This window comes from Triticum urartu, chromosome 5A, assembly GCF_056163025.1.
Source record: "Triticum urartu cultivar PI428250 chromosome 5A, HENAU_Tu73, whole genome shotgun sequence".
NCBI classification, from domain to species: Eukaryota; Viridiplantae; Streptophyta; class Magnoliopsida; order Poales; family Poaceae; genus Triticum; species Triticum urartu.
Window position 1 is genome coordinate 38,314,797 of NC_141877.1, and position 25,471 is coordinate 38,340,267.

Consider the following 25,471-nt stretch of genomic DNA (forward strand, 5'->3'; position numbering starts at 1 on the left):
CGTTGCCAAGAATGAACTTTGTCCTATTAAACAAGGTTAATTTGACATTCATAAGCCCTTTCCAAAATGGTGAGTCAGTCGTTGCTGTCACCTGGGACAAAATTTTGGAATGAAGATACTTGCTACGAAGGATCTGCGCCCAAGTGGCATTAGTCTCTACCGATAACTTCCACAGCCACTTGCAGAGAAGACATCTGTTTTTAACCTCAAGATTCTCAATACCAAGACCCCCTTGGTCTTTCGGTTGACAAATGATATCCCATTTGGCAAGTCGGTATTTTCTTTTTAGTTCATCGCTCTGCCAGAAGAAACGTGATCTATAGAAGTCCAGTGTTTTCCTAACTCCAACTGGGACTTGGAAGAACGACAAAAGAAACATAGGCATACTCGTGAGAACCGAGTTTATCAGAATTAATCAGGCTCCGTATGACATGAGCTTGCCTTCCAGCAACTCAGTTTCTTTTCAAATCGGTTCTCGGTGCACTTCCATTCTCTGTTTGTCAGCTTGCGATGGTGAATTGGGATACCCAAGTACGTGAAAGGTAAAGTCCCCAATTCACACCCAAACAATTGCCTATATGCCTCTTGTTCGTCATTGGCTCTACCAAAGCAGAACAATTCGCTTTTATGAAAGTTAATCTTTAACCCAGACAATTGTTCAAATAAGCATAACACCAACTTCATGTATCTCGCTTTGGCCAAGTCATGCTCCATAAAGATGATCGTGCCATCGGCGTACTGAAGGATAGACACACCTCCATCAACTAGATGAGGTACTAAGCCACCCACCTGACCAGCCTCCTTAGCCCTTCCTATCATAATTGCCAACATATCAACTACAATGTTGAACAAGATATGAGACATTGGATCCCCTTGTCTCAGGCCCTTATGTGTCTGGAAATAATGACCTATGTTGTCATTCACTTTAATTCCAACACTCCCTTTTTGTGTGAACGATTCTACCTGACGTCGCCAGGCTTCATCAAAACCTGTCATACGCAAGGCCTGTTGAAGGAATGGCCATTTGACTTTATCGTACTCTTTCTCGAAATCCACCTTAAAAACAACTCCATCTAATTTTTTCGAGTGGATTTCATGGAGCGTTTCATGAAGGACCACCACCCCTTCTAGGATGTTTCTGTCCGGCATGAAAGAAGTTTGGGACTGCTGCACCACAGAGTGCGCAATCTGTGTGAGCCTGTTAGTCCCAACCTTGGTGAAAATTTTGAAACTAACATTGAGAAGGCAGATCGGCCTGAACTGCTCAATTCTCACAACCTCCGTTTTCTTAGGAAGCAATGTTATTGTTCCAAAATTTAAGTGAAATAACTAAAGCTATCCAGAGAATAGATCATGGAACATTGGTAGCAAATCCCCCTTGATAATATGCCAACACTTTTTATAAAACTCCGCCGGAAAACCATCCGGCCCTGGAGCCTTATTGTTTTTCATCTGCGCAATAGCTTCAAACACCTCTTTCTCCGAGAACGGGGCAACCAGAATATCATTATCATCAGCAGTGAGTTGAGGCACATCCTCAATCCCAGACTCATCCAGGGACACACAATTATCCTCCGGAGGGCCAAACAACTGCTTATAGTACTCGGTTATGTATAATTTGCACTGTTCAAGATATCTTCCGATATTCCGATAAATCAGCAAATTTATCGCTTACCGTTGTTCGGCCGATAAGATAAATCAACCGATAAATTAGCCGATATGGCGATAAATCAGCCGATATGCCGATAAACTGGCCGATTTACCCCTTATCTTGGGTCGGCCGATATGTTCCCAATAAGCGATATCCCCAACATTGATAATTTGAGGTTATCCTGTCCTAAAATAGTTCCCTCATCTTGTTCAAGCTGAAAGATTCTCTTCTTTCTATGCTTGCCATTAGCGATCAAGTGAAAGAATTGAGTGTTCGCGTCCCCCTGGACAACTTTGCGGACTTTAGCCCGCAACGCCCACTTTAATTCCTCTTCACGGAGAAGCTCTTTCAGCCTCATCTCCGCTTCAAGTTTAGCATGAAGCTCCGTGGCTTGCAAAATCGTGGACTCGGCTTTTAAATCTAAGGACTGAATAAGTGAAAGGAGCCTTTCCTTTTCAACTTTATAAATCCCACTAAGGTGCTTAGCCCACCCTCGTAAGAAACTTCTCAAATGCCTGATCTTGTTCTGCCAGCGCTCAACAGAAGTCCTACCTCCTGCATCCTTAGCCCATTCCCTGGCTATTAGATCCAAGAAGCCTTCACGTTCAAACCATGCCAGCTCGAATGAAAAGGAATTTTTGTTTTCTACGTGGTTTGGCTCCCCCAAGTCCACGAATAAAGGCGTGTGATCAGAAATACCACGAGAGAGAGCCTGGACCGTTACCAAAGGGAATTTCTGTTCCCACTCGACGCTCGCTAGGACTCGATCTAGCTTCTCATACATCGGGTTTGGCAAAGCATTATCCCAAGTAAATTTTCTACCGGAAAGCTCTATCTCTCTCAGATCCAAGCTTTCAATAATGGTATTAAACATAAACGACCATCTGCCGTCAAAATTGTCATTATTCTTTTCCTCTCTCCTTCTAATGATATTGAAGTCACCCCCAACTAAAATTGGGAGCTGCTCAGAGCCGCAAATTCGGACAAGATCCGCCAAAAACTCTGGTTTAAGTTTGGGCTGTGCGGCACCATAAACCGCCACCAGAGCCCAGTTAAACCCATCAGCTTTGGATCTAACCCGGAACTTAACCGCGAAGTCACCCATCACTACACTTCGGACTTCCAGCGAATCGCATCGCACTCCAAGTAAGATCCCACCCGATCTTCCTCGCGGAGGCAGGCAGTGCCAATCAAAATCGACACCGCCCGATAAAGTATTGAGAAACTGCGGCGCAAAATTATCTCTACCAGTTTCCGAAAGAGCAATAAAATCCAATCTATGCTCGATAGAAGCGTCTGCAAGAAACCTACATTTAGCCAAGTCTTTTAGACCTCTGCTGTTCCAAAATATTCTTTTCATATTTCATCATGAATTTTTTTAGAGGTACGGATCCTAGCACTCCTGCGCACCGCCGAAGCCGGGTAAATCTTCCTCTTCCACTTGCGTTTAGTTTTGTTTTGATCCTTCACCCAGTCCTCACAACCGGGCTCTGTGGATCTAGCTACTTCACCCTTTATAGTGTCATCCTCTTCCTCAGACTCAGGAAAGGATGGCGCAAGGTCCGCACAGAAGTTATCCAGTACCCTGACTCCCAATGCATCAATATCGGAGTCATTCATGGGTTTTACCGCTGCTAAGTTTTGAATCATTTCTAAAGCACGCTCCGCTTCTAGATCCAGCAAATCATTTACAGAATTAGAAATTTCACTATCATTACTACCTAGTGAAACACCTAATTGATTTGCATTATTAATAATCTCATCATCTGAAAAATGCAAAATTGAATTAGCGGTATTGACCGACATACCAGTGGTGACCTCAATGTCATGAAGCTTGGCCGCCCGCATGGCGCACCTGTGTCGCATGGCGTCAACCTTCGGAAGATCCTGGAGCCGGCGACTCATCCGCTGTCCCTCAGATACTGGATCCGAAATCCCTCCGAACGGGATCACTTCCTCCCGAGAGGGCCTACAGACATCAAGGCCTCCTGCCCTGCCCGTATGCCCCGCCGATGTCCGCCTGGAACCGACGCCATGGGGCTCAAGTGCGCCGGGGGAGAGGAGTATGTGGGCCTCCTGCCCGAACTCCCCACCCGTCCCGACCCTCTGGCTGGGAGGCGTCACAGGCGCCATGGTTTGTGCGGCCACAAAGGCCACCTGAGGAGAGGAGGGAGCCGCAGCCACCTGTCCATAGCCCCCTCCCCTAGGCTCAACCACCGCCGTCGGAGAGGCCACGATCAGAGTGGGAGAAAGAGAGGCCACCTGCCCAGACTCCTTCCCCCTCCATCGGCCGAGGCCACCAGAGAGCAGGCCACCTCCGCTACCTCGAGCACCGGATCCTCAGCAGCGGCAGAAACCAGCGGAGGGAGCGTATACTCCAGCTCATCATCGGCCTCCACCCGGTCACTCCAAAGTTTGGGAGGGGCAGAAGCTGGCTCAAACGGCCCAAATCTCAGTGTGTTCATCGGCACTGAAGGGGAGGATGCTATCCCGTCCACGGTTGTCTGAGCAGCGGGCCTCGAACCGTTGGACATCTTACGTCCAGCATCAGCCCCGGGCGCCTCCTTGGCCGCAGAACTATCATCTCCCTCGTGCATGTCTGTATCAATCGCATTGATGGCATCAGCGAAAAGCTCGGTATCCTCAAACTCAATCTCAAGTGGGAACATTTCGCCCCGATATGTCCACATAACCACATCAGGCACAAACTCAATATCCCGAACACTCACCAATAGACGAGCCACCCCGTGAGCTCGGGTAAAGGCCATATCCACTCGCTCAGTCTTCCCTACCAAAATGCCCAAGCTAGCAACGACCTCAGCATCCTGCATCGGCTTCAAGGGAGCTCCATAGAAACGTAACCACACCCGAGTAAGAGGCTTGCCCTTTGGCTCAACCTTCTTCCACTCGTGGAACTCCAGAATACACTCTGTGTCAGGCACACGACACAGCCCGAAACTCAAAAGTCTCTGCAAATCCTGAACAGAGGGGAAGTCAACCTTATACATGTTGCCCTCAAGACTGACAAGCTCCCAGTGGTAGTCATCTGAAACTAACTCCATAAGCCTCTGCACAGTCTGAGACTCGGAGACATCACATTTGGTCACTTTCACAATTTCAGTAGTCAAATGGCTGTAACTTTTTCTAATGTAATATATATATAGTACACAACCATTTTCCTATAAGATATTCTTCACCCGAGGTAATCTTACGATTATTTCATAATTAAATTATGTTTGAAATTCAAATAGTTACATTCCTATTGATTCACTACGTAAAATTTGATATAAGAAAATAAAAATATAAGTCATAAATAAGAAAATTTGTAGTTTATGTGTATTTTAGACTATGTTTTTACATTTGTAATTTTACATAATATAAAATATTTTTTACAGCGATTATATATACACACACACTTAGACAACCACTCCTAATTTGTGCTGCAGGAGTTTGTCCTGAATTCAGTCAATCGGGTTGATCTCACGAAATTGATGAGCTAACTGTGGCATGGAATCTTCTGCGCATCAAACCGTAATAATACCAACAAAAAGTATTTGAATTATCACTTGGATTTCATTGTCCATATAAAGATTATAGTGCCTGCATTTACTTGATATAATCTGCAAACCATGCACTACTAGTTGGCATATATAGGAGACAATGGAACAAAGATAGACAAGGAGGACTTGAATTTCACATGGGTAGTCTTGTTGATAGAATTTGTTTGGTCTTGTGCACATGGAGCCTTCACTTGGATCCTCCTCCCAGGAACACCACTAACAAGAACTTTGGTGCTCAGCGTTTGTCAATCTTTGCTGAAGACCAGGGGGCTGGTGGTCAGTGCAGCGTGGGTGGGGGGCTCGGGCGACGCGGTGTCCCTGTGAGCTGCCATGCCCAATCTGGGGGCTTCTCTACTCCCACAGGTGCGGCGGCTCGCACGGACCGGCGGCCAGCGGGCACCATAGCCTGTGATTGTTCTGTCGTCCCTTGTAAACAAATACTATCTTCTTGCTATAAAAACATGGCACGCTCTAAAAAAAAACACAAATGATAAATACAACACATGTGCGTGGCATGAAGCATTTCAGCCCTAACATTTTTTACAACTAAACTTGTCATTCAAAAAACCCAAAAAATACTGAAACTTGCCATCTGAAAAGAAATTTGTCATGCTTGACAACTAAAGTAGCCATCTTCGCGTCACTAAACTTGTCATCAAAACGTTCAGAGTTGTCATGTGTTCGTGCCACACGAATGGCACTTATCAAGGTCAAAAAGAAACAGTAAAACAACAATTTATAATGATACATCATCCTCCATTCTAACTTATTACCACAAATCATCAAACGAAATTGTCACAAGCATGATTCTAGTCAACATTACATTTTTCTTTTTGATTTTTTTGAGGCATCTAGTCTAGTTATTATATAACACTATTAATAAAGATACATATGCTTGGACCCCTACTTGTCACAGCCTGCTGTCACCAAAGCACTCCTCCTTACGCACTCGGCATATTGCAGCTCTGTCTTGTTGGAAACATATATTGTAGATTCAATCAAGAAAGCAATCATCATCACTGTCCTCCTCCACGTAAGGAAACGGCACATCCTCGAGTCCACCCAAGTAGCCACCACATGTGGGATGCCTGAGCTTCCTTGCATGCTGATTGCACCCAAAACAACAACCTTCACGCGAGAAAAATATGTACTGTATATATTAGTATATATGCTAACAAAAAGTCAAGACAATTAGAGCAAAAGCGAAATAGTTACCAGAGTCCGTATCTTCCAAAGGAGTGCAGAGAATAACATGCTCTTGCAAGAAGCAACCATGGAGCATCTCAGCAAAGAACAAAGTGGGTCTGCCATCCACACCTTTTGCAACAAAGTTGGAATGCACATATCCTGCTGCAACTCCACCAACTAGATTCCTTTCTTTCTCTTCCACAAATTCCAAGTCAGTAATCTGAAATATAACAACAGTCGAGCACTTATTAATATATACGGTGGCTAAGAGGAATGGAAGGAAACATAAATATTTTGATTATGATATTTTTGGACATGCCTGCATATTGTTTCGCTTGGCATATGTGTTGAGCGCTACAACCAAGCTCTTGCGGTTACGCTCTTGTTTGCGCTTCATCAGCTCCTCGGGGGGCGGTGACTTGGGCCTCAGGCTCATGTGGCGCTCGGCGCAAGCAAGCCAAAAATCCTGGAACTCATGAAACTCTTTTAAAGCGGAACCATCCAATGTCTGCAGTGTGTCAAAGTCGTTACTGCATGCATGAAAAAAAGACAAATTAGTATGTAACCTCAATTAGTTGTAATGACACAGGTTGCCTGAGCTGATATATTACTCCGTGGTTGTTTAATTTGAACTGCAAAAACGTCTTACATTTAGGAACGGAGGTACTACATTACTACACCAAAATACTACCTACTAGTGTGAGTTTTAACACCTCCAGTCCGAAAATGTAAAGCTTATTTTGTTTGGTGAAAATCAACCAAAATTGAATCTACTGGCATTCACTTTATGCCATATGTCCATCAATCTCTTGAATGCATCTTCTGATATTATCGATTCTTTCTTTTATACTGTATACAAGTTCAAAACATGCAGGCACGATAGTCACAAAGGTTGCATTAAAATGTCTGCATACGTACATGGTAATTTCTCCATATATCGACGACATGGCCACCGATGGATCTACCGCTCCTGCATCAGATCAGATATATAATTAACAGCAGGAATTAACTAGATGTGTCAGCACGCTAGGCTAATCCACGCCACACATCGGGTGAATCCACCTGTGTAACTGGAGAGATGCTGTAAATCACAAGGACGGGCGGCGTTACCTGTAACTGGGGAGATGCAGGGAAAGGGTGCGTGGCGAAGAAAGGAGGAGATCGCCGGCGATGAGATCAAATCGCCTCTGCCGGCTTTTTCTTTCCTGCTTTTTAATTTATTATATGGTCTTATCTCAAGGAAGAGGAAGACTTGTATAAGTAGGAGTATACAAGAAGAGCCACGCCGGCCCAGTTCAACTCGGTCTGCCTGCTGCTTTCCGAAAAGGCCTGGGCCTGGGGTGCACGGGACTAACAACGGATTCGAACCGGATTCTGTAGTAAATAAACCGGGCTACTGTAGTGGCCAAATTTAATTGTTTCTATGCTCAAAAAAAAATTTAATTGTTTCTAGAACATTTTGAGTTTCAAATTTGTCAAAAGTTTCTGTATATGTGAACATATTTTAATATTTTGAAAACGGAAACCAACATTAAAAATTTGTAAACAATTTCTGAAAATTAAATATTTCATGTTTCTGTATATTTTTTAATCCAAACTTTTTTTAAAATTCTGAACACGTTTTAACACACGAATGCTTTCTCAAATTTTTAATTTTTTCTAAAACATGAAAAAAATCGAATTTGTGAACTTATTTTTAAGATGCAAACATTTTTCTAAAGCTCTTTTTTTATTTTTGGACTTTCAATAAAAAGCTAAAAAAATTGGAAAATAAAATCATAATTCCAGTGTTCCTAACAAACAAACAAACAAAAATTGTTCCAGGGTTCCTAAAATAATAAAAACAAACAAACAAAAACCAGAACTAGAATACACATTAAATGGGCCAGCCCAACCCGATCGCTTTGACTCTTAATGCGTCGAATAGGAAACATTGAGTGCATACTCCATCTCCGTCACCAGAGTCGACACCCTACAACCAGATATGAAGCCACCGATCCAACATCCACGCCAGTCCTAAAGCTGCACATCGGCCCCGTCCGCAAGTCAGTCATCCAAGCAACCAACTACGACACTACACGTCTGGACTCTTTTGATAGCTTTTCTCACTATTCTCAAAATGAGGGATTGGGATGGATCAGCGAGAAAGTGTTGTTTTGATCCCCGAGCTTATGTGAGCTCGACTGAACAGTAAAAAAGGAAAAAATGATGCTCCAAAATGCTTTTCTTCGTGAAATGGACAAATGTTTATCTGCATACATAATGTAGAACTGACAAATCTAAATACCCCACGCGAAAAATGACCGTTGCCAGCAGACACCCATGGGCACCAGGACGTACCCAGACCAAACAAAGAAAGCACGGCTTGTCGTGGGCACCCGAAGGACAGAGGCCCCGGGATACCCGGACATAACATCCGCTAGGCAGAGGGGAGGGGAGGGCAGGGTCCAGGACCCCGGGCACACGAACTGTCTAGAGACTTGGCGCATACTCTGGGCACCCGGGGTCCAGGGACCCCCGGGGACCCATACAAGGCCGGGCCTAGACAATTTCCTCTCGTGCCTATGGGCACCCTGGGTCAAAGGACTCCAGGTGCTCGAAACAAATTGCAAATCCAGGAAACACCCAAAACTGCCATAGCTTTTGCAAATGAACTTTGATTTTGATGAACTCAAGCTTAATAGAAAGTTGGCGACAAGACCTTCCAAAAGAATATGCTAAAGATCTAGAAGTATGAAATCTCCATAAATGAAGAACCGACAAAACCTCCAACCTCAAAAACGTAATAGAAGATGCATAGAAAATCCATTTGAGGTTGTCATGAAGATAACCACAAGCTCTAAAACCTCATATAGAGAAAAGCCAAACAAGAACCAAATAAGATGATGCCAAGGATGCAAATGTTTGAGCTCTCTATGAATGATACGATCAAGCTACTCACTAGAGAACCCCCCCCCCCCCCCCCCCATTGATAGTATGGCTATCGATCCAATAACTAACCCGGTCTCCCAACTAACACCATGAGACCGATAAGATAGAAAGCCTATCAAGGTTATACATTTGCCTTGCGTATAGTCCACTTGAGATAGATGATGATGATCTTGACCTCCTCAAGTTAGACCACCTTTCTTGTTTGTGTTGGCTTGATGAAGACTAGAAAATTGCTCCCCCATACTCCACTATGGGAGAGCCTCTCTTAGGCACATCTTCACATGTCCATTATCACCATAATGGATGGCAAGCCACAACCATGTGATATCTCTTCATGATGCTTCACTTGAACATGCACAACTCAACTTTGATGACGACCACCACTTGATGTCATACTCCATGGGTTATATGAGATCTTCCTTTTGATGAAAGCCCATGGAAAAATACCTAACCCCACTACAAAAAAACACTTTCGTGATAATATGTGTTTGTTAAAGTAGGTCACGTTTTCTACGCAATTTTATGACAGAATTAAGATAGTCATATCTGTGTTGTCGTAGAAATGTTCTATGACAATAATCCCTTTATCATCACAGAAGTGTTCACTTTTGTGACGATAAATGGTGCGTCTTGGAAGTGCTTTCGTCAAGGGTAACCGACACGTGGCAACCACAGTAACGGGTCGCTGTTAAGCTAACGAGTGCCGGTTTTGGATCCAATACCCGGTAACATCCCCGGCCAATGACGATTTCCACGTGTCATTTTCTCATTCGACAATAGAATCACTTGTCAGCTCTATGTTGCGACAGGTGTCGCCCATCCACTGGACAATACATGCTAATCAAATGCCAAAACATGGCATGACCCTCTAGTGGCCCGTTTACATAATAAGGTCGGCCCAGTCAAAATTAGTAGGCCAACCCATTTAGGGCCTACTTGCATCTGGCCCATTTACAACCACGACTGATATGTGTCCATCATATCTACTTTTCCATAGACTTTTGCTCTTCTTTTGAACTCTTATTTGCATGAATTGAATGAAGCTATCCCGAACCAACATTGTTTTCAGGAGAACTACCATGGTGTTGTTTTTTGTGTAGAAATAAAATTTCTTAGAATCAGAACAAACTTTGGAGATTTTTATTGAATAAATAACAAGATACTCGAACGAAGATCCATCGAAGGGGGGCCACTAGTTGCTCACAAGGCAAAAGGGTGCACCCTGATGCCTTGTGGGCCCCACATGGGGCCGTCTGACCTAATTCCAAACCTATAAATTATGTTTCCCCGTGAAAAAAGAGAAGGAGTGTCATCGTGTTTTATGATACAGAGCCTGTTAGAAATAATCTTGAGTTAGTCGCAAGTCTAGGTTGCCGTGTGATTAGTAGTCCGGTTTGGACTAGGCTAGTTATTTAGCTATAGGCAAGTGTCCATGTTTTGTACGAGGACTAGTACATGATGAAAAGATAGTTTGTACAGGGGAAATGACTTGTGTCTAGTAGTAGTCCGCGTAGGTATAGGAGGTCAAGCTTGAGTCGGTTTGCTAGGGGTCGGCTAGGTTCATGGCTGCATATTTATATATGCAGCAGATCCTACAGATTGTATCAACGTGGAGAAAACAGAAAATAAAAAGAGGAGAAACAAAGGGCACGACAAGAGCCCTTGGCTATAAAAGTTTTTTGTGCGCGCCTCTGTCGTGATTTGATGTAATTAATCCTGTGGACGAGTTCCAACAATTGGTATCTAGAGCAAGGTCGATTTGGAGCTGCGCTTGCCCCGGGGTTGCGACCCGACTAGCGCCTCGGGGCGGGCGATATGGTCGCTGGGTGGTACAGCGATGAGGAAAAGCGGGCCATGAAGTTGCTGGGTGGTGCAGCGATGAGGAGGATCAGGCCATTGTCGTTTGGCGGAGCGACAAGGCAGGAGACGGCAGGCTGTCGTCCGCAAGGCGGTGGAAGATGATTGTTGATGGGAGCGGTGATACCGAGCTATGGTGCCGGAAGTTCATCAAGATCATCGTCTGCGGGAGTTTGATGAGTCAAGGAGTCGTGCGAGTCAACACGTCTCGGTCGGTCGGTCATCATCGTTGTGTCAGCGTCGTCATGTCCAAGTGCTCGTCTTTGGGAGGAGGCGTTGAAGATGAAGCCCATCCAGATCGCCTATGTGTCTCGATGAGAGGATCAAGTTCAACTATGTGGGGGCGGTAAACCAGTGAAGGTGAGTCTCTTCAATGAGGCCATGTCTCTACATGAGGCTGGAGTGGGCTGTGTAGTCCATAAGGTGGTGTGATCCACAAGGAGCCAGCATGTATCTTGCTAGGGTGGATGGTGAAGTCCACCGGGTGGGGTATTCCACAGGTTACCGGCGAGGCTGGGTAGTCCAAGGCATAATTGAAGTGGTCCATAAATTCGTCAAGTTAAAATTTGGGAGAGATTGTTACGATCAATGAAGCCTAGTAATTTAACTTGTTGTGGTGCGAGCGGATGAGTCGACAAGGGAGAATCATCAATAAGCCAAGACTGGAGAAGTATCAGAAGACAAGAGAAGATTGTTAGAAATAATCTTGAGTTAGTCACAAGTCTAGGTTGCCGTGTGATTAGTAGTCCGGTTTGGACTACGCTAGTTATTTAGCTATAGGCAAGTGTCCATATTTTGTACGAGGACTAGTACAAAAAGCTAGTTTGTATAGGGAAAATGACTTGTGTCTAGTAGTAGTCCGCGTAGGTATAGGAGGTCAAGCTTGAGTCGGTTTGCTAGGGGTCGGCTAGGTTCATGGCTGCATATATATATATACAGCAGATCCTACAGATTGTATCAACATGAAGAAAACAGAAAATAAAAAGAGGAGAAGCAAAGGGCACGATAAGAGCCCTTGGCTATAAAAGTTTTTTGTGCGTGCCTCTGTCGTGATTTGATGTGATCGATCCTGTGGGCGGGTTCCAACAGAGCCGCCACCACCTCCTGTTCTTCATCGGGAGGGCTGTTCTTAAGTCCGTTCGGGGCTCCGGAGAGGGGGATTCGTCGGCATCATCATCACCAACCCTTCTTTATCAAAAATTCCATGATGCTCACCATCGGAAGTGAGTAATTCCTTCGCAGGCTTGCTGGACGGTGATGGAGTTGGATGAGATTTATCATGTAATCGAGTCAACTTGTTAGGGCATGATCCCTTGTATCCACTATGTTTCGAGATTGATGTTGCTATGAATTTACTATGTTTAATGCTTGTCACTAGGGCCCGAGTGCCATGATTTCAGATCTGAATCCTCTATGTTTTCATTAACACATTTGAGTTCTTGATCCTATCTGCTAGTTATATGCACTTGTTATTGTTCTGATCCGTAGACCCCAAAGTAACAATAGTTGGGATACTCTCCAGGGATGATTGTAATTCGAGGAGTTTAGGTATTCACTATTTGCTAATGCTTTGTTCCGGCTCTCTATTAAAAGGATGCCTTAATATCCCTTAGTTTCCTTATGGACCTCGCCGCCAAGGGAGGGTCGGACAAAAGATGTCATGCAAATCTTATTATAAGCATGTATGACTATATACGGAATACATGCCTAGATTATATTGATGAATTGGAGCTATTGTGTATTGCTCTAGGTTGTGACTGTTATATGATGAATGATACGTCCATTTTGCATCATGTTTTCCTATTGTTATTTACAATGTTTTTGTGCATAATAATGCTTTTGGAGTAATACTAATGTCTTTTCTCTCATAATATGCAAGGCTTGCACAAAGAGGGAGAATACCGGCAGCTGGAATTCTGGACATGAAAAAGCTACGTCAGAGTTACCTATTCTGCATATATCCAAATGAGCTGAAAATTTAAGGAGAATTGTTTTGCAATATATAAAAAATAATGGAGCAAATAACTACCGGAGGGGGCCCACCAGGTGGGCACAACCCACCTGGGCGCGCCGGGCAGCCCAGGCGCGCCCTGGTGGGTTGTGCTCAGCCCAGCCCACCTCCGGTGCCCATCTTCTGGTATATAGGTCATTTTGACCTAGAAAAAATCAGGGCGAGACTTTCGGGACGAAGCGCCGCCATCTTGAGGTGGAACTTGGGCAGGAGCACTTTTTCCTTCCGACGGAGCGATTCCGCTGGGGGAACTTCCCTCCCGGAGAGGGAAATCATCGCAATCGTCATCACCAACAACTCTCCCATCTTTGAGAGGGCAATCTCCATCAACATCTTCAACAACAGCATCTCCTCTCAAACTCTAGTTCATCTCTTGTGTTCAATCTTTGTACCGGAACCTTAGATTGGTACTTGTGGGTGACTAGTAGTGTTGATTACATCTTGTAGTTGATTACACTAGTAGAAAAAGGGGCTTTCATTCGGGCCTGGCCAGCCTATTAGTCCCGGTTCTGCCACGAACCAGGACCAATGGATGCATTCGTCCCGGATCGTGAGCCTAGGGGGCCGGCCGGGGCCTCGTGGGCATTGATCCCGGTTCGTCTGGGCCCATTTGTCTCGGTTCTTGGCACGAACCGGGACCAATGGGCCTCGCTCCTGGCCCACAAACATTGGTCCCGGTTCTTGGCTCGAACCGGGACATAAGGCTGGGCTTTAGTCCCGGTTCCAGCCACGAACCGGGACAAACGAGTTCCCTATATATGCCCCATCGCCGGCGAGTAGAGCACTCCACAGTGCTCTGTTTTTGCTGGCCGGCGAGGAAGGGCATTTGGGTGCTCTAGCTCACCTCTTATGCATGTGAGGTGTTTGATGAAATGCCCGAGCCACACTAGTTAAGCTTTCTCCTCTCGAAGCTCGACCTCCGAGCTCCATTTTTTCCGAGATTTGTCTAGGTTTAGCGGTCCGTCACGCCCCATCCTCGTCTTCACCGCCGTCGATCGCCCGTGCCGATCTCGTCACCGACACCACTGTGGTGAGCCTCTTGTTCTTATCTTCTTTCTGGAAAAAAAATCTTACTTTAGATAGATACTTGTCTAATTTTCTTACTTTTGACACACATAATTATATAATGCACGCAGATGAACCGGCAATGGATGTACGGTGACAGACACACCTCCGAGTACATTAAGGGCATGCATAAATTTGTCGAAGTGGCCGAGGCAAACAAGTAGAATGGTTTTATGTGTTGTCCATGCCCTGATTGTGGGAATACGAGGTCTTACTCTGACAAGAAAATCCTTCACACCCACCTGCTTTATAAGAGTTTCATGCCACACTATAATGTTTGGACGAAGCACAAAGAAATAGGGGTTATGATGGAAGACAACGAAGAAGAGGTCGATGACAACTATGTGCCCCCTGAATACAGTGATGCTGCAACGGGGGAAGCTGAAGATCAAGAGGAAGCTGAAGATCAAGAGGAACCAGACGATGTGCCCGATGATGATCTCCGCCCGGTCATTGTTGATTCAAGGGAAAAGTGCAAAAGTGAAAAGGAGAAGCTGAAGTTCGATCGCATGTTAGAGGATCACAAAAAAGGGTTTTACCCCGATTGCGAAGATGGCAACACAAAGCTCGGTACCATACTGGAATTTCTGCAGTGGAAGGCAGAGAATGCTGAAAATATTGAAGAAGAAGCTTCCAAAGGATAACGAATTGCCTGACAGTACGTACGCAACAAAGAAGGTCGTATGCCTTCTAGGATTGGAGGTGGAGAAGATACATGCATGCCCTAATGACTGCATGCATCCTCTACCGCGGTGCGTACAAGGATTTGAACGCATGCCCGGTATCCGGTGAATTGCGGTATAAGATCAGACGAGATGACCCTGGTGATGTTGAGGGTGAGCCCCGCAGGAAGAGGGTTCCTGCGAAGGTGATGTGGTATGCTCCTATAATACCATGGTTGAAACGACTGTTCAGAAACGAAGAGCATGCCAAGTTGATGCGATGGCACAGTGATGACCGTAAGAAAGACGGGAAGTTGAGAGCACCCGCTTATGGGTCGCAGTGAAGAAAAATTGAGAGAAAGTACTGGGCTCAGTTTGCAAGTGACCCAAGGAACGTATGGTTTGCTTTAAGTGCGGATGGCATTAATCCTTTCAGGGAGCAGAGCAACAATCACAGCACCTGCCCCGTGACTCTATGTATGTATATAACCTTCCTCCTTGGATGTGCATGAAGCGGAAGTTCATTATGATGCCAATTCTCATCCAAGGCCCTAAGCAACCCGGCAACGATATTGATGTGTACCTAAGGCCATTAGTTGAAGAACTTTTACAGCTGTGGAATGGAAACGGTGTACGTGCATTGGATGTGAGCACAAACAGCAGGAATTTAACCTGCATGCGTTGCTGTTTGTAACCATCAACGATTGGCCCGCTCTCAGTAACCTTTTAGGACAGACAAACAAGGGATACCACACATGCACGCACTGTTTAGCTGACACCGAAAGTATATACCTGGACAGATGCAAGAATAATGTGTACCTGGGCCATCATCGATTTCTCCCGACCAACCATCAATGTCGAAAGAAAGGCAAGCATTTTCAAGGCGAGGCAGATCACCGGAAGAAGCCCGCCATGCGTACTGGTGATCACGTACTTGATATGGTCTCTGATTTACACGTAATATTTGGAAATGGTCCCGGCGGACTAGCTGTTCCGAATAACGCCGAGGGACGCGCACCCATGTGGAAGAAGAAATCTATATTTTGGGACCTACCCTACTGGAAAGAGCTAGAGGTACGCTCTTCAATCGACGTGATGCACGTGACGAAGAACCTTTGCGTGAACCTGTTAGGCTTCTTGGGTGTGTATGGGAAGACAAAAGATACGCCTGAGGCACGGGAGGACCTGCAACGTTTGCACGAAAAAGATGGCATGCCTCCAAAGCAGTATGAAGGTCCTGCCAGCTACACTCTTATCAAAGAAGAGAAGGAAATGTTTTTTGAATGCCTGCTCAGTATGAAGGTCCCGACTGGCTTCTCATCGAATATAAAGGGAATAATAAATATTCCAGAGAAAAAGTTCCAGAACCTAAAGTCTCATGACTGCCACATGATTATGACGCAACTGCTTCCGGCTGCATTGAGGGGGCTGTTGGGGATCGTTGCAGAAATTAAAATATTTCTACGCATCACCAAGATCAATCTATGGAGAGACTAGCAAAGAGAGAGAGGGGATTGCATCTTCATACCCTTGAAGATCGCGATGCGGAAGCATTACAAGAACGCGGATGAAGGAGTCGTACTCGTAGCGATTCAGATGACGGTTGATTCCGATCTAAGCGTCGAACAACGGCGCCTCCGCGTTCAACACACGTACAGCCCGGGGACGTCTCCTCCTTCTTGTGTTCCGAGCAAGGGGAGAGGAGAAGTTGAGGGAGAGCTCCGGCAGCACGACGACGTGATGGTGGAGCTTGCAGTTATCCGGCAGGGCTTCACCAAGCACTACGAAGGAGGAGGAGGTGTTGGGGAGGGAGAGGGCTGCACCAGGGGAAGGGCTGCGGCTCCTATGCGCCTTCCCACTATATATAGGGGTGGAGGGGCTGGTTTCTTGCCCTGCAAGTCCATTGGGGCATTGGCAAAGGTGTTGAAAAGAAATCCCATCATTTCCCTTCCCCACCGATTGTTATCCCCTTTTTTTAGGGATCTTGATCTTATCCCTACGGGATATGATCTTATTCCTTCTAAGGGGGGATCTTGGTGAGCGTTGACCAGGGGTGTGGGGCCTTGCCCCCACTACCCACGTTCATGTGGGCCCCCCCATGCAGGTGGGCCCCACTCCGGAACCTTCTAGAACCTTCCCGGTACAATACCAAAAAATCCCGAACATTTTTCGGTGGCCAAAATAGGACTTCCCATATATAAATCTTTACCTCCGAACCATTCTGGAACTCCTCATGATGTCCGGGATCTCATCCGGGACTCCAAAAAACATTCACTAACTACACACTAATTCCCATAACAACTCTAGCGTCACTGAACCTTAAGTGTGTAGACCCTACGGGTTTGGGAATCATGCAGACATGACCGAGACAGCTCTCTGGCCAATAACCAACAACGGGATCTGGATACCCATGTTGGCTCCCACATGTTCCACGATGATCTCATCGGATGAACCACGATGTCGGGGATTCAATCAATCCTGTATACAATTCCCTTTGTCAATCGGTACGTTACTTGCCCGAGATTCGATCGTCGGTATCCCAATACCTCGTTCAATTTCGTTACCGGCAAGTCACTTTTACTCGTTCCGTAACACATCATCCCGTGATCAACTCTTTGGTCACATTGAGCTCATTATGATGATGTCCTACCGAGTGGGCCCAGAGATACCTCTCCGTCACACGGAGTGACAAATCCCAGTCTCGATTCGTGCCAACCCAACAAACACTTTTGGAGATACCCGTAGTGTGCCTTTATAGCCACCCAGTTACATTGTGACGTTTGGCACACCCAAAGCATTCCTACGGTATCCGGGAGTTGCACAATCTCACGGTCTAAGGAAATGATACTTGACATTAGAAAAGCTTTAGCAAACGAACTACACGATCTTGTGCTATGCTTAGGATTGGGTCTTATCCATCACATCATTCTCCTAATGATGTGATCCCGTTATCAACGACATCCAATGTCCATGGTCAGGAAACCGTAACCATCTATTGATCAACGAGCTATTCAACTAGAGGCTTACTAGGGACATATTGTGGTCTACATATTCACACATGTATTACGGTCTCCGGTTAATACAATTATAGCATGAACAATAGACAATTATCATGAACAAGGGAATATAATAATAACCATTTTATTATTGCCTCTAGGGCATATTTCCAACAGTCTCCTACTTGCACTAGAGTCAATAATCTAGTTCACATCACTATGTGATTGTAATGAATCCAACACCCATGGGGTTTGATCATATCTCGCTTGTGAGAGAGGTTATTAGTCAACGGGTCTGAACCTTTCAGATCCGCGTGTGCTTTACAAATCTCTATGTCATCTTGTAGATGCAGCTACCATGCGCTACTTGGAGCTATTCCAAATAACTGCTCTACTATACGAATCCGGTTTACTACTTAGAGTCATCCGGATTAGTGTCAAAGTTTGCATCAACGTAACCCTTTATGACGAACTCTTTTACCACCTCCATAATCGAGAAAATTCCTTAGTCCACTAGTTACTAAGGATAAGTTTGACCGCTTTCATGTGATCCATTCCTGGATCACTCTTGTACCCCTTGATTGACTCATGGCAAGGCACACTTCAGGTGCGGTACACAACATAGCATACTGTAGAGCCTGCGTCTAAAGCATAGGGGACGACCTTCGTCCTTTCTCTCTCTTCTGCCGTGGTCAGATCTTGAGTCTCACTCAATGCTCACACCTTATAACACAGCCAAGAACTCCTTCTTTGCTGATCTTATTTGAACTCCTTCAAAATCTTGTCACGGTATGTATTCATTTTGAAAGTACTATTAAGCGTTTTTTATCTATCCTTATAGATCTTGATGCTCAATGTTCAAGTAGCTTAATCCAGGTTTTCCATTGAAAAATACTTTTCAAATAACCCTATATGATTTCCAGAAATTCTACATCATTTCTGATCAACAATATGTCAACAACATATACTCATCAAAAATTCTATAGTGCTCCCACTCACTTCTTTGGAAATACAAGTTTCTCATAAACTTTGTATAAACCCAAAATCTTTGATCATCTCATCAAAGCATATATTCTAACTCTGAGATACTTACTCCAGTCCCTAGAAAGATTGCCGGAGCTTTGCATACTTGTTAGCATCTTTTAGGATTGACAAAAACCTTCTGGTTGTATCACATACAACCTTTCCTCAAGAAAATTGTCGAGGAAACAATGTTTTGACATCCTATATGCAAGATTTCATAAATAATGCAGTAACTGCTAATACAATTCCAACAGACTCTTAGCATTGCTACGAGTGAGAAAGTCTCACCGCAATCAACTCCTTGAACTTGTCGGAAAACATCTTAACGACAAGTCGAGCTTTCTTAATGGTGATACATACCATCATTGTCCGTCTTCCTTTTAAAATCCATCTGTACCCAATAGCCTTACGACCATCAAGTAGTTCTTCCAAAGTCTATACTTTGTTTTCACACATGGATCCTCTCAGATTTTATGGCCTCGAGCCATTTGTTGGAATCCGGGCCCACCATCGTTTCTCCATAGCTCGTAGGTTCATTTTTGTCTAGCAACATGATCTCCAACACAGGATTACGTACCACTCCGAAATAGTATTCATCCTTGTCGACCTACGAGGTTTGGTAGTGACTTGATCCGAAGTTTCATGATCACTATCATCAGCTTCCACTTCAATTGGTGTAGGTGCTACAGGAACAACTTCATGTGCCTTGCTACACTCTAGTTGAAGTGACGGTTCAATAACCGCATCAAGTCTCCACCATCCTCCCACCCAATTCTTTCGAGAGAAACTTTTCCTCGAGAAATGACCCGTTTCTAGAAACAATCACTTTTGCTTCCGGATCCGAAATAGGAGGTATACCCAACTGTTTTTGGTGTCCTATGAAGATGCATTTATCCGCTTTGGGTTCGAGCTTATCAGGCTAAACCCTTTTCACGTAAGCATCGCAGCCCCAAACTTTTAAGAAATGATAGCTTAGGTTTCTCTAAACCATAGTTCATACGGTGTCATCTCAACGGAATTACGTGGTTCCCTATTTAAAGTGAATGCGGTTGTCTCTAATGCCTAACCCATAAACGATAGTGGTAATTCGATAAGAGACATCATGGTTTGCACCACATCCAATAGGATGCAGCTATGATGTTCGTGTAACATCCCAAATTTTCAATTTGGAATGTTATACATTAGATCATCAATGCATACCATATTTTATTTTGCATTTTGGTTGATCCTAGAAATTCTACGCAACTCAATGACCCACGGAGAGAGTTGGGGATTTCGTTATTTTCATATTTGAGTTTTCTCAAATTTTGAGGATAGGATCATTTGATTTTATTTATTTTATCATCAATTATTTCTATTACAAAAAAATATGAGAGAGGGAATAAAATGACTTTCCCAAAATAAAGAAATATTGAGGATTTAATAATAAAATCACATAAGATTTTATTTCGAAGTTTTTCGGTGTTTTATTTGAATTTAGGAAAAATGTGTGTTTTTTCAAAATTGCATTTAGGTCCCAAATAAATGTTCACGTTATGCGGCTTGATTTTAGAAGCCCGTGAAAATTTATTTTGGAATTTTTGGAGTCCGTTTACTATTTCTTTTTATTTTTCTTCCAAGCGGAATAATTAAAAAAAACGAACCGACCTATGGGCCGTGTCCGACTAGGACTCCGGCCCGAGGGGGGCCTTTATAAGCCGAGGCCCAGCCCCGGGGAAACCCTAGCCGCACCAGCCCCAAGCCGCGCCGCCACCCGGTCCGGCCGCCGCCTGCGCCCGCCGCCGCCTGCCGCGGCACCGCCCCACGCCGCCGCCGCCGAGGTTCGCCGCGCCTCGACTTCTGTGCCAACGGTTTTTTTTAAATAGATCAGTTTTCGTCGGTTTTTTTAGATTCGGTTTTTAAATAGATCGGTTTTCCTAGTTTATTTAAATAGCGAGCATTCGTCCGTTCGTTCGTTCTAGCGAGCGTTCGTCGTTTTTCTTTTTCTCGGATTAAATCCGTGATTTTTCTGATCGCGATTCTTGATCCGATTTTCATTTTAGTATAACTTTTCGCTCGTTTATCGGAATCAGGTGATTCAAGCGCCTAGAGTTTCATCTCGCAACCCTCTATCCGTTTAACCAACCTAAACAAGATTTTGCTACTGTAAAATTTGCCTTAGATCCAGATTACTAGAACGAAGTTGTTTTCTTCTGCCGTTTGACTTTCGTTGCTTCGTTCGATTTGATTCTTTTTGCCAACCGGAGTTCTTAAGTTGAACCTTCTGGTTAGATCTCTTATTTGAGTTTTACGCGTGCATTAGATGAGTACTTATTGTATGCTTGTTTGTTTGTCTGCGATAGAATACCCGGAGTGCGCCGCCTGTTACTTCAAATCGTTAGGTTTCCCGGATCATCAGCAAGGCAAGTAACACTTTGATCATACCTTTTCTACTACCCAGTTTTATTGCATTAGATCAATCCTCACACATTGCATGATTATGATCTAATTAAATTGTGGGATGGGAAGTAGTTGAGGTAGTACCTATTACCTGTGTATTATCAAACCTTTGGGAGTTACTTCTACGTTTGCTTATTATGCCATGCTATGCTAGTAGACGTGGATTGGGTGAGTGATATCCATGACAGATGTGAGATTGTTAATTAATGGTTTATCTAAGGTGGCAACTTAAACACACATCTGGGTGGATTGAGGCACCTGGGTATTCCAGGACTTGCCTGTTTTCTTTTGGACCGCCACCCAGGCTCAAAGGGATCATGAGACTATTTATACTAGAAACTTCCGTGTGCAGCCACAAGCTATTATAGGCTCTAGCATAGTTGACTAAGTCGTGCGAACTCTTACAGTGGTAGACTAGCAGATGTAGGGGATGTAGGTGGTACGGTCTACCCGATCGTAAGGTGCTAGCGCTTCTGAAAGACTATGTCTCGGTCACCCGTCTTCTCAAACACCTTGTAGTGCGAGAAACCAAACGGAGGCGATCGAGTCTTGTGGGGAAAAGTGCGCAAACCTCTGCAGCGTGTAATAAACTAATCATGGTTAGCCGTGTCCCCGGTTATGGACATCTTGAGTATCTAGTACTTGGATTATCATGTGAATCTCAACATGTTATTCTAAATTAATTTTGTTGGGTTATGTTTAATGATGATGCTTAATTGGGATTGAGAATGCTGTCAACCATTCTCAATGTTTAACAACTACCATGATAGTAATTAAATATATTCCTTTGAAGTAGGGAAAAATTGGCTTTACGCAAAACTGTAACCATAGAGCTTTCCACCAGCCAAATATGCATATAGTATAGCTGTTTCATTCCATTACTCTCTATGTGTTACCTTGCCAGCATATTCCATGTGCTGACCCGTTTTCGGGCTGCAACATTAATGTTGTAGACTTTTCAGACGACGATTAAGGAGTTTTTAGGTCGTAGTTCTATACTCAGTGATGCCGTTGGAGTTGATGGACTCACTTATCTTCCAAGCCTTCCGCTGTTATCGTTATTAGATGGCCTTAAGCCATATTTATTGTAATAAGTTCTCTTTTGAGACGCTCGATGTAATAAGTGTGTGATTGCTACTCTGCTATAAATCCTCCGAGTACTATGTGGTATCAGCATTACTGATCCAGGGATGACACCGGAGCACAGAGATCAGACCGTTTGAGGTCTAGTCGCTACAGAGATGGTATCAGAGTACACGTTGACTGTAGGACACGACCACTAAGCTAAAAGACCTAGACCACTATTCACTCTCTTCTCTTCTGACCTCTCATCTTTTCTACTCTTTAGGATGGCGGATGCAAGGAACAAGTTCACGCAACCGAATGAAGATACACCCTTTGGACGACACTTGAAGGAAGTCACTAGATACCTGAACATAGGAGTACCAAGCTTCACCGGAACCTACAACGCCACTTTACCTGAAGAAGAGCGGTGGATGATTCAAGTTCAAGTTCTAGGAAGGACGTTCATGCCAGTCACTGAGCCCATAGAGTTTTCTTTTGATGCACCAACTTGGAGTCTAGGAAAGAGCATGACAGCTCACATCGCCATGGGACGCATTGGAGAAGTCTACAGCAAGGATCTCAAGGATACTATCTACCAGATTTGTGGGCGCCGAGATGAGCACTGGGAGATGATCAGCACCAGGAAGGATAGATCAATCACAGCTTTTATCCAGGAGTTAAACCAGCACATTTGACGACAGGAGAACCAGATGTGCGCCGACATGATAGATCTGAAGAAGGCTAAGACAAGAATCAAGGAACTGGAGGAAGAACTCAAGGCTACACGTGAAGATTATGAATAGGAAATTGAAGTATTGGTGGAGAAGAATGACGACCTGATCAAGAAGATTGGAATATTTATGGGAGGCCCTACGCCAGTAGATGAAGACGAAGAACCCCAGGAGATTAGCCCGGAAGACTACATCATCATCGACGGCACCGACTCGGAACCAGATAGTAGCAATGATGACTATGTTGATGAAGCTGGAGCAGATATCATGGAGTTTGCAACCGAAGAATATTTCTAGTAGACCACCTCATCAGTAGTAGTAGTCCACCATGTAAATATAGTAGTCCAAGCACTTTTGCGATAGTTAGATCGATTGTATGCCCTTGTTTGATTGATTGAAGTGAATTGTTTGCTTTTGCCTCATGTGCATATGGGTAGTGTTTTCTCTTTAGACCCCCTCTATTCTTATATCTCATCTTTTCTAAACCCTTAGATGCCTCCGAGACGTGACCCCGGATTTGCCTTTCCACCGGAGCTCACCCAGTTTATCGAACAGCAGAACACATTGATGCAGTTGCTAGTCCAGAATCAGAATCAGGGGAACAACAACAACAACCCACCACCACCACCACCTGTTGACCACTTAGCCCGTTTTCTTAGGCTGAATCCGCCGGCACTACTAGGAAAAGGCATGCTAGTGGCGCACCGAATTTGCCTTCTAATGGCGCACTACCGGTGCGCCACTGGCATCACGCCATTAGAATTAAATTCTAATGGCGCACCACTGGTGCGCCATTAGTATCTGGTGTTCTAATGGCGCACCACATAGTGCGCCATTAGTATAGCCTACAGTGCGCCATTAGAATGCCTCCCAGGGGGCCATATGTACCCATGTGCTTTGGCATTCTAATGGCGCACCAGCAGTTAATGCGCCATTAGTGTGATGATCACAGTGCGCCATTAGTGTCTTGTGTGGTGCGCCATTAGTATGAATATTAGGTTTTATTTTTTTTGCTTTTCTGATTTTTGCACAGGTTACAAAATATATTATTGGACAGAATATAGACAGCAGCACACAGCAACATCAGATTCATCGAATACAATAGAAGATTAGTCTCTGAATACAATTCATCATATTAGTCTCCGAATTCAAAAGACCGAACAAAGATAAAACATTACAAGTCTCAAGACCGCGAGTATCGAGTTTGCCTTCACATTACAAGTCGATATCGATCATCTAAACTACCATCACATAGAGGAGAGCTGTGGTCATCACGATGAGCATCATCGCGATCAAACTGGTCTTCATCCGGTCCCTCCAACGCTCCCTCCTCTCTCCCGCTAGATAGCGGGCGTATCTACATTCAGCTTCCGCCCTAGTGGTGTACCCTTTGTAACTGTTATCGCTGAAATGGTGAACCTGTCTCCGACACTCCTCCCAGCCGTCGTAGACTCCGGGAACCTTACCCTTGTACACGTCATACGACGGCATCTCTATGCACAAGCCAAACAAAAGACAATACATAAGCAATATGTAAGTATGCAACAAAAGGATCGAAAGAGAAAAGCAAGACATTAATAGCACGATTCATGGTCCTACTAATAAATAGCATCGATTACATCTAAGTTGAACGACTGTCCAAACCAAAGAGACATACGAATTCATTAAAGTATAATTACAACATGAGCCAATCAGTGTTTCAGAACTACACATCACTACTTTCGACTCGACTCATTGGACAGGAGCGTGGATGAAGCCGCCGTCTGTCGTGATGGTCATGAAATCACGGTCGTTGTCACCCTGCATTTGTAGCGTTTCATCTATCTCACTGTTGGATGGTTGATATCTGAGGAAGAACTGCCCTGAGGTATGAAGGACATCTTGATGGATGATATCCGCAAACTCTGACTGGATGTGAAAGAATTCTTGTCTGAGGTCCGCGTCCTGGGCTGCCGACAAGCTCGCGGCCCAATCTTTGAGATTATCTGGTAGCAGAAGTTGATGATGGTCCCTTACGATCGCCCGCATGTGATGGAGGGTGTAGTAGGCATCCTTCTGACCGCCAGGCGGCTGCTTGACGCAGCAGAACTTCGTATTGTGTGAGACCATGTGCTTGCCGTACTTACGAACTGCCCTGGTGAAGGTGCCTCCAGATTTGGTGTAGCCGGGGAGAACATCATCAAGAACTTTCTTGACATTTGTGTAGTCTATGTTGGAGTTACGGTTCGGGTCGAAATACGTGGCCATGGAATATTTCGGGCTTAAGAGGATGAGTGTGCAATGTGTGTCACT

General features: G+C 44.6%; 1 protein-coding gene across 1 annotated transcript; it reads right to left on the reverse strand.

The window, feature by feature from the left end:
• Positions 1 to 5,930: 5,930 nt before the first annotated feature.
• Positions 5,931 to 7,657, reverse strand: LOC125555527 (uncharacterized). The gene is made up of 5 exons (XM_048718442.2): positions 7,510 to 7,657; positions 7,318 to 7,369; positions 6,719 to 6,929; positions 6,427 to 6,619; positions 5,931 to 6,339 (listed from the first exon to the last, which is right to left on the reverse strand). Exons 2-5 carry the CDS (start codon positions 7,344 to 7,346, stop codon positions 6,206 to 6,208), a joined length of 567 nt encoding a protein of 188 aa, XP_048574399.1. The 5' UTR covers positions 7,347 to 7,369; positions 7,510 to 7,657; the 3' UTR covers positions 5,931 to 6,205.
• Positions 7,658 to 25,471: the final 17,814 nt, after the last annotated feature.

Bases quoted from the DNA above. Each gene is read 5' to 3' on its own strand.
- LOC125555527 (XM_048718442.2), bottom strand. From the start codon at position 7,346: ATGTCGTCGATATATGGAGAAATTACCAT. The intron at 6,930-7,317 runs GTACGTATGCAG...TCATGCATGCAG, and splicing joins ATATATGGAGAAATTACCAT to TAACGACTTTGACACACTGC. The intron at 6,620-6,718 runs GCATGTCCAAAA...GTTATATTTCAG, and splicing joins CCAAGCGAAACAATATGCAG to ATTACTGACTTGGAATTTGT.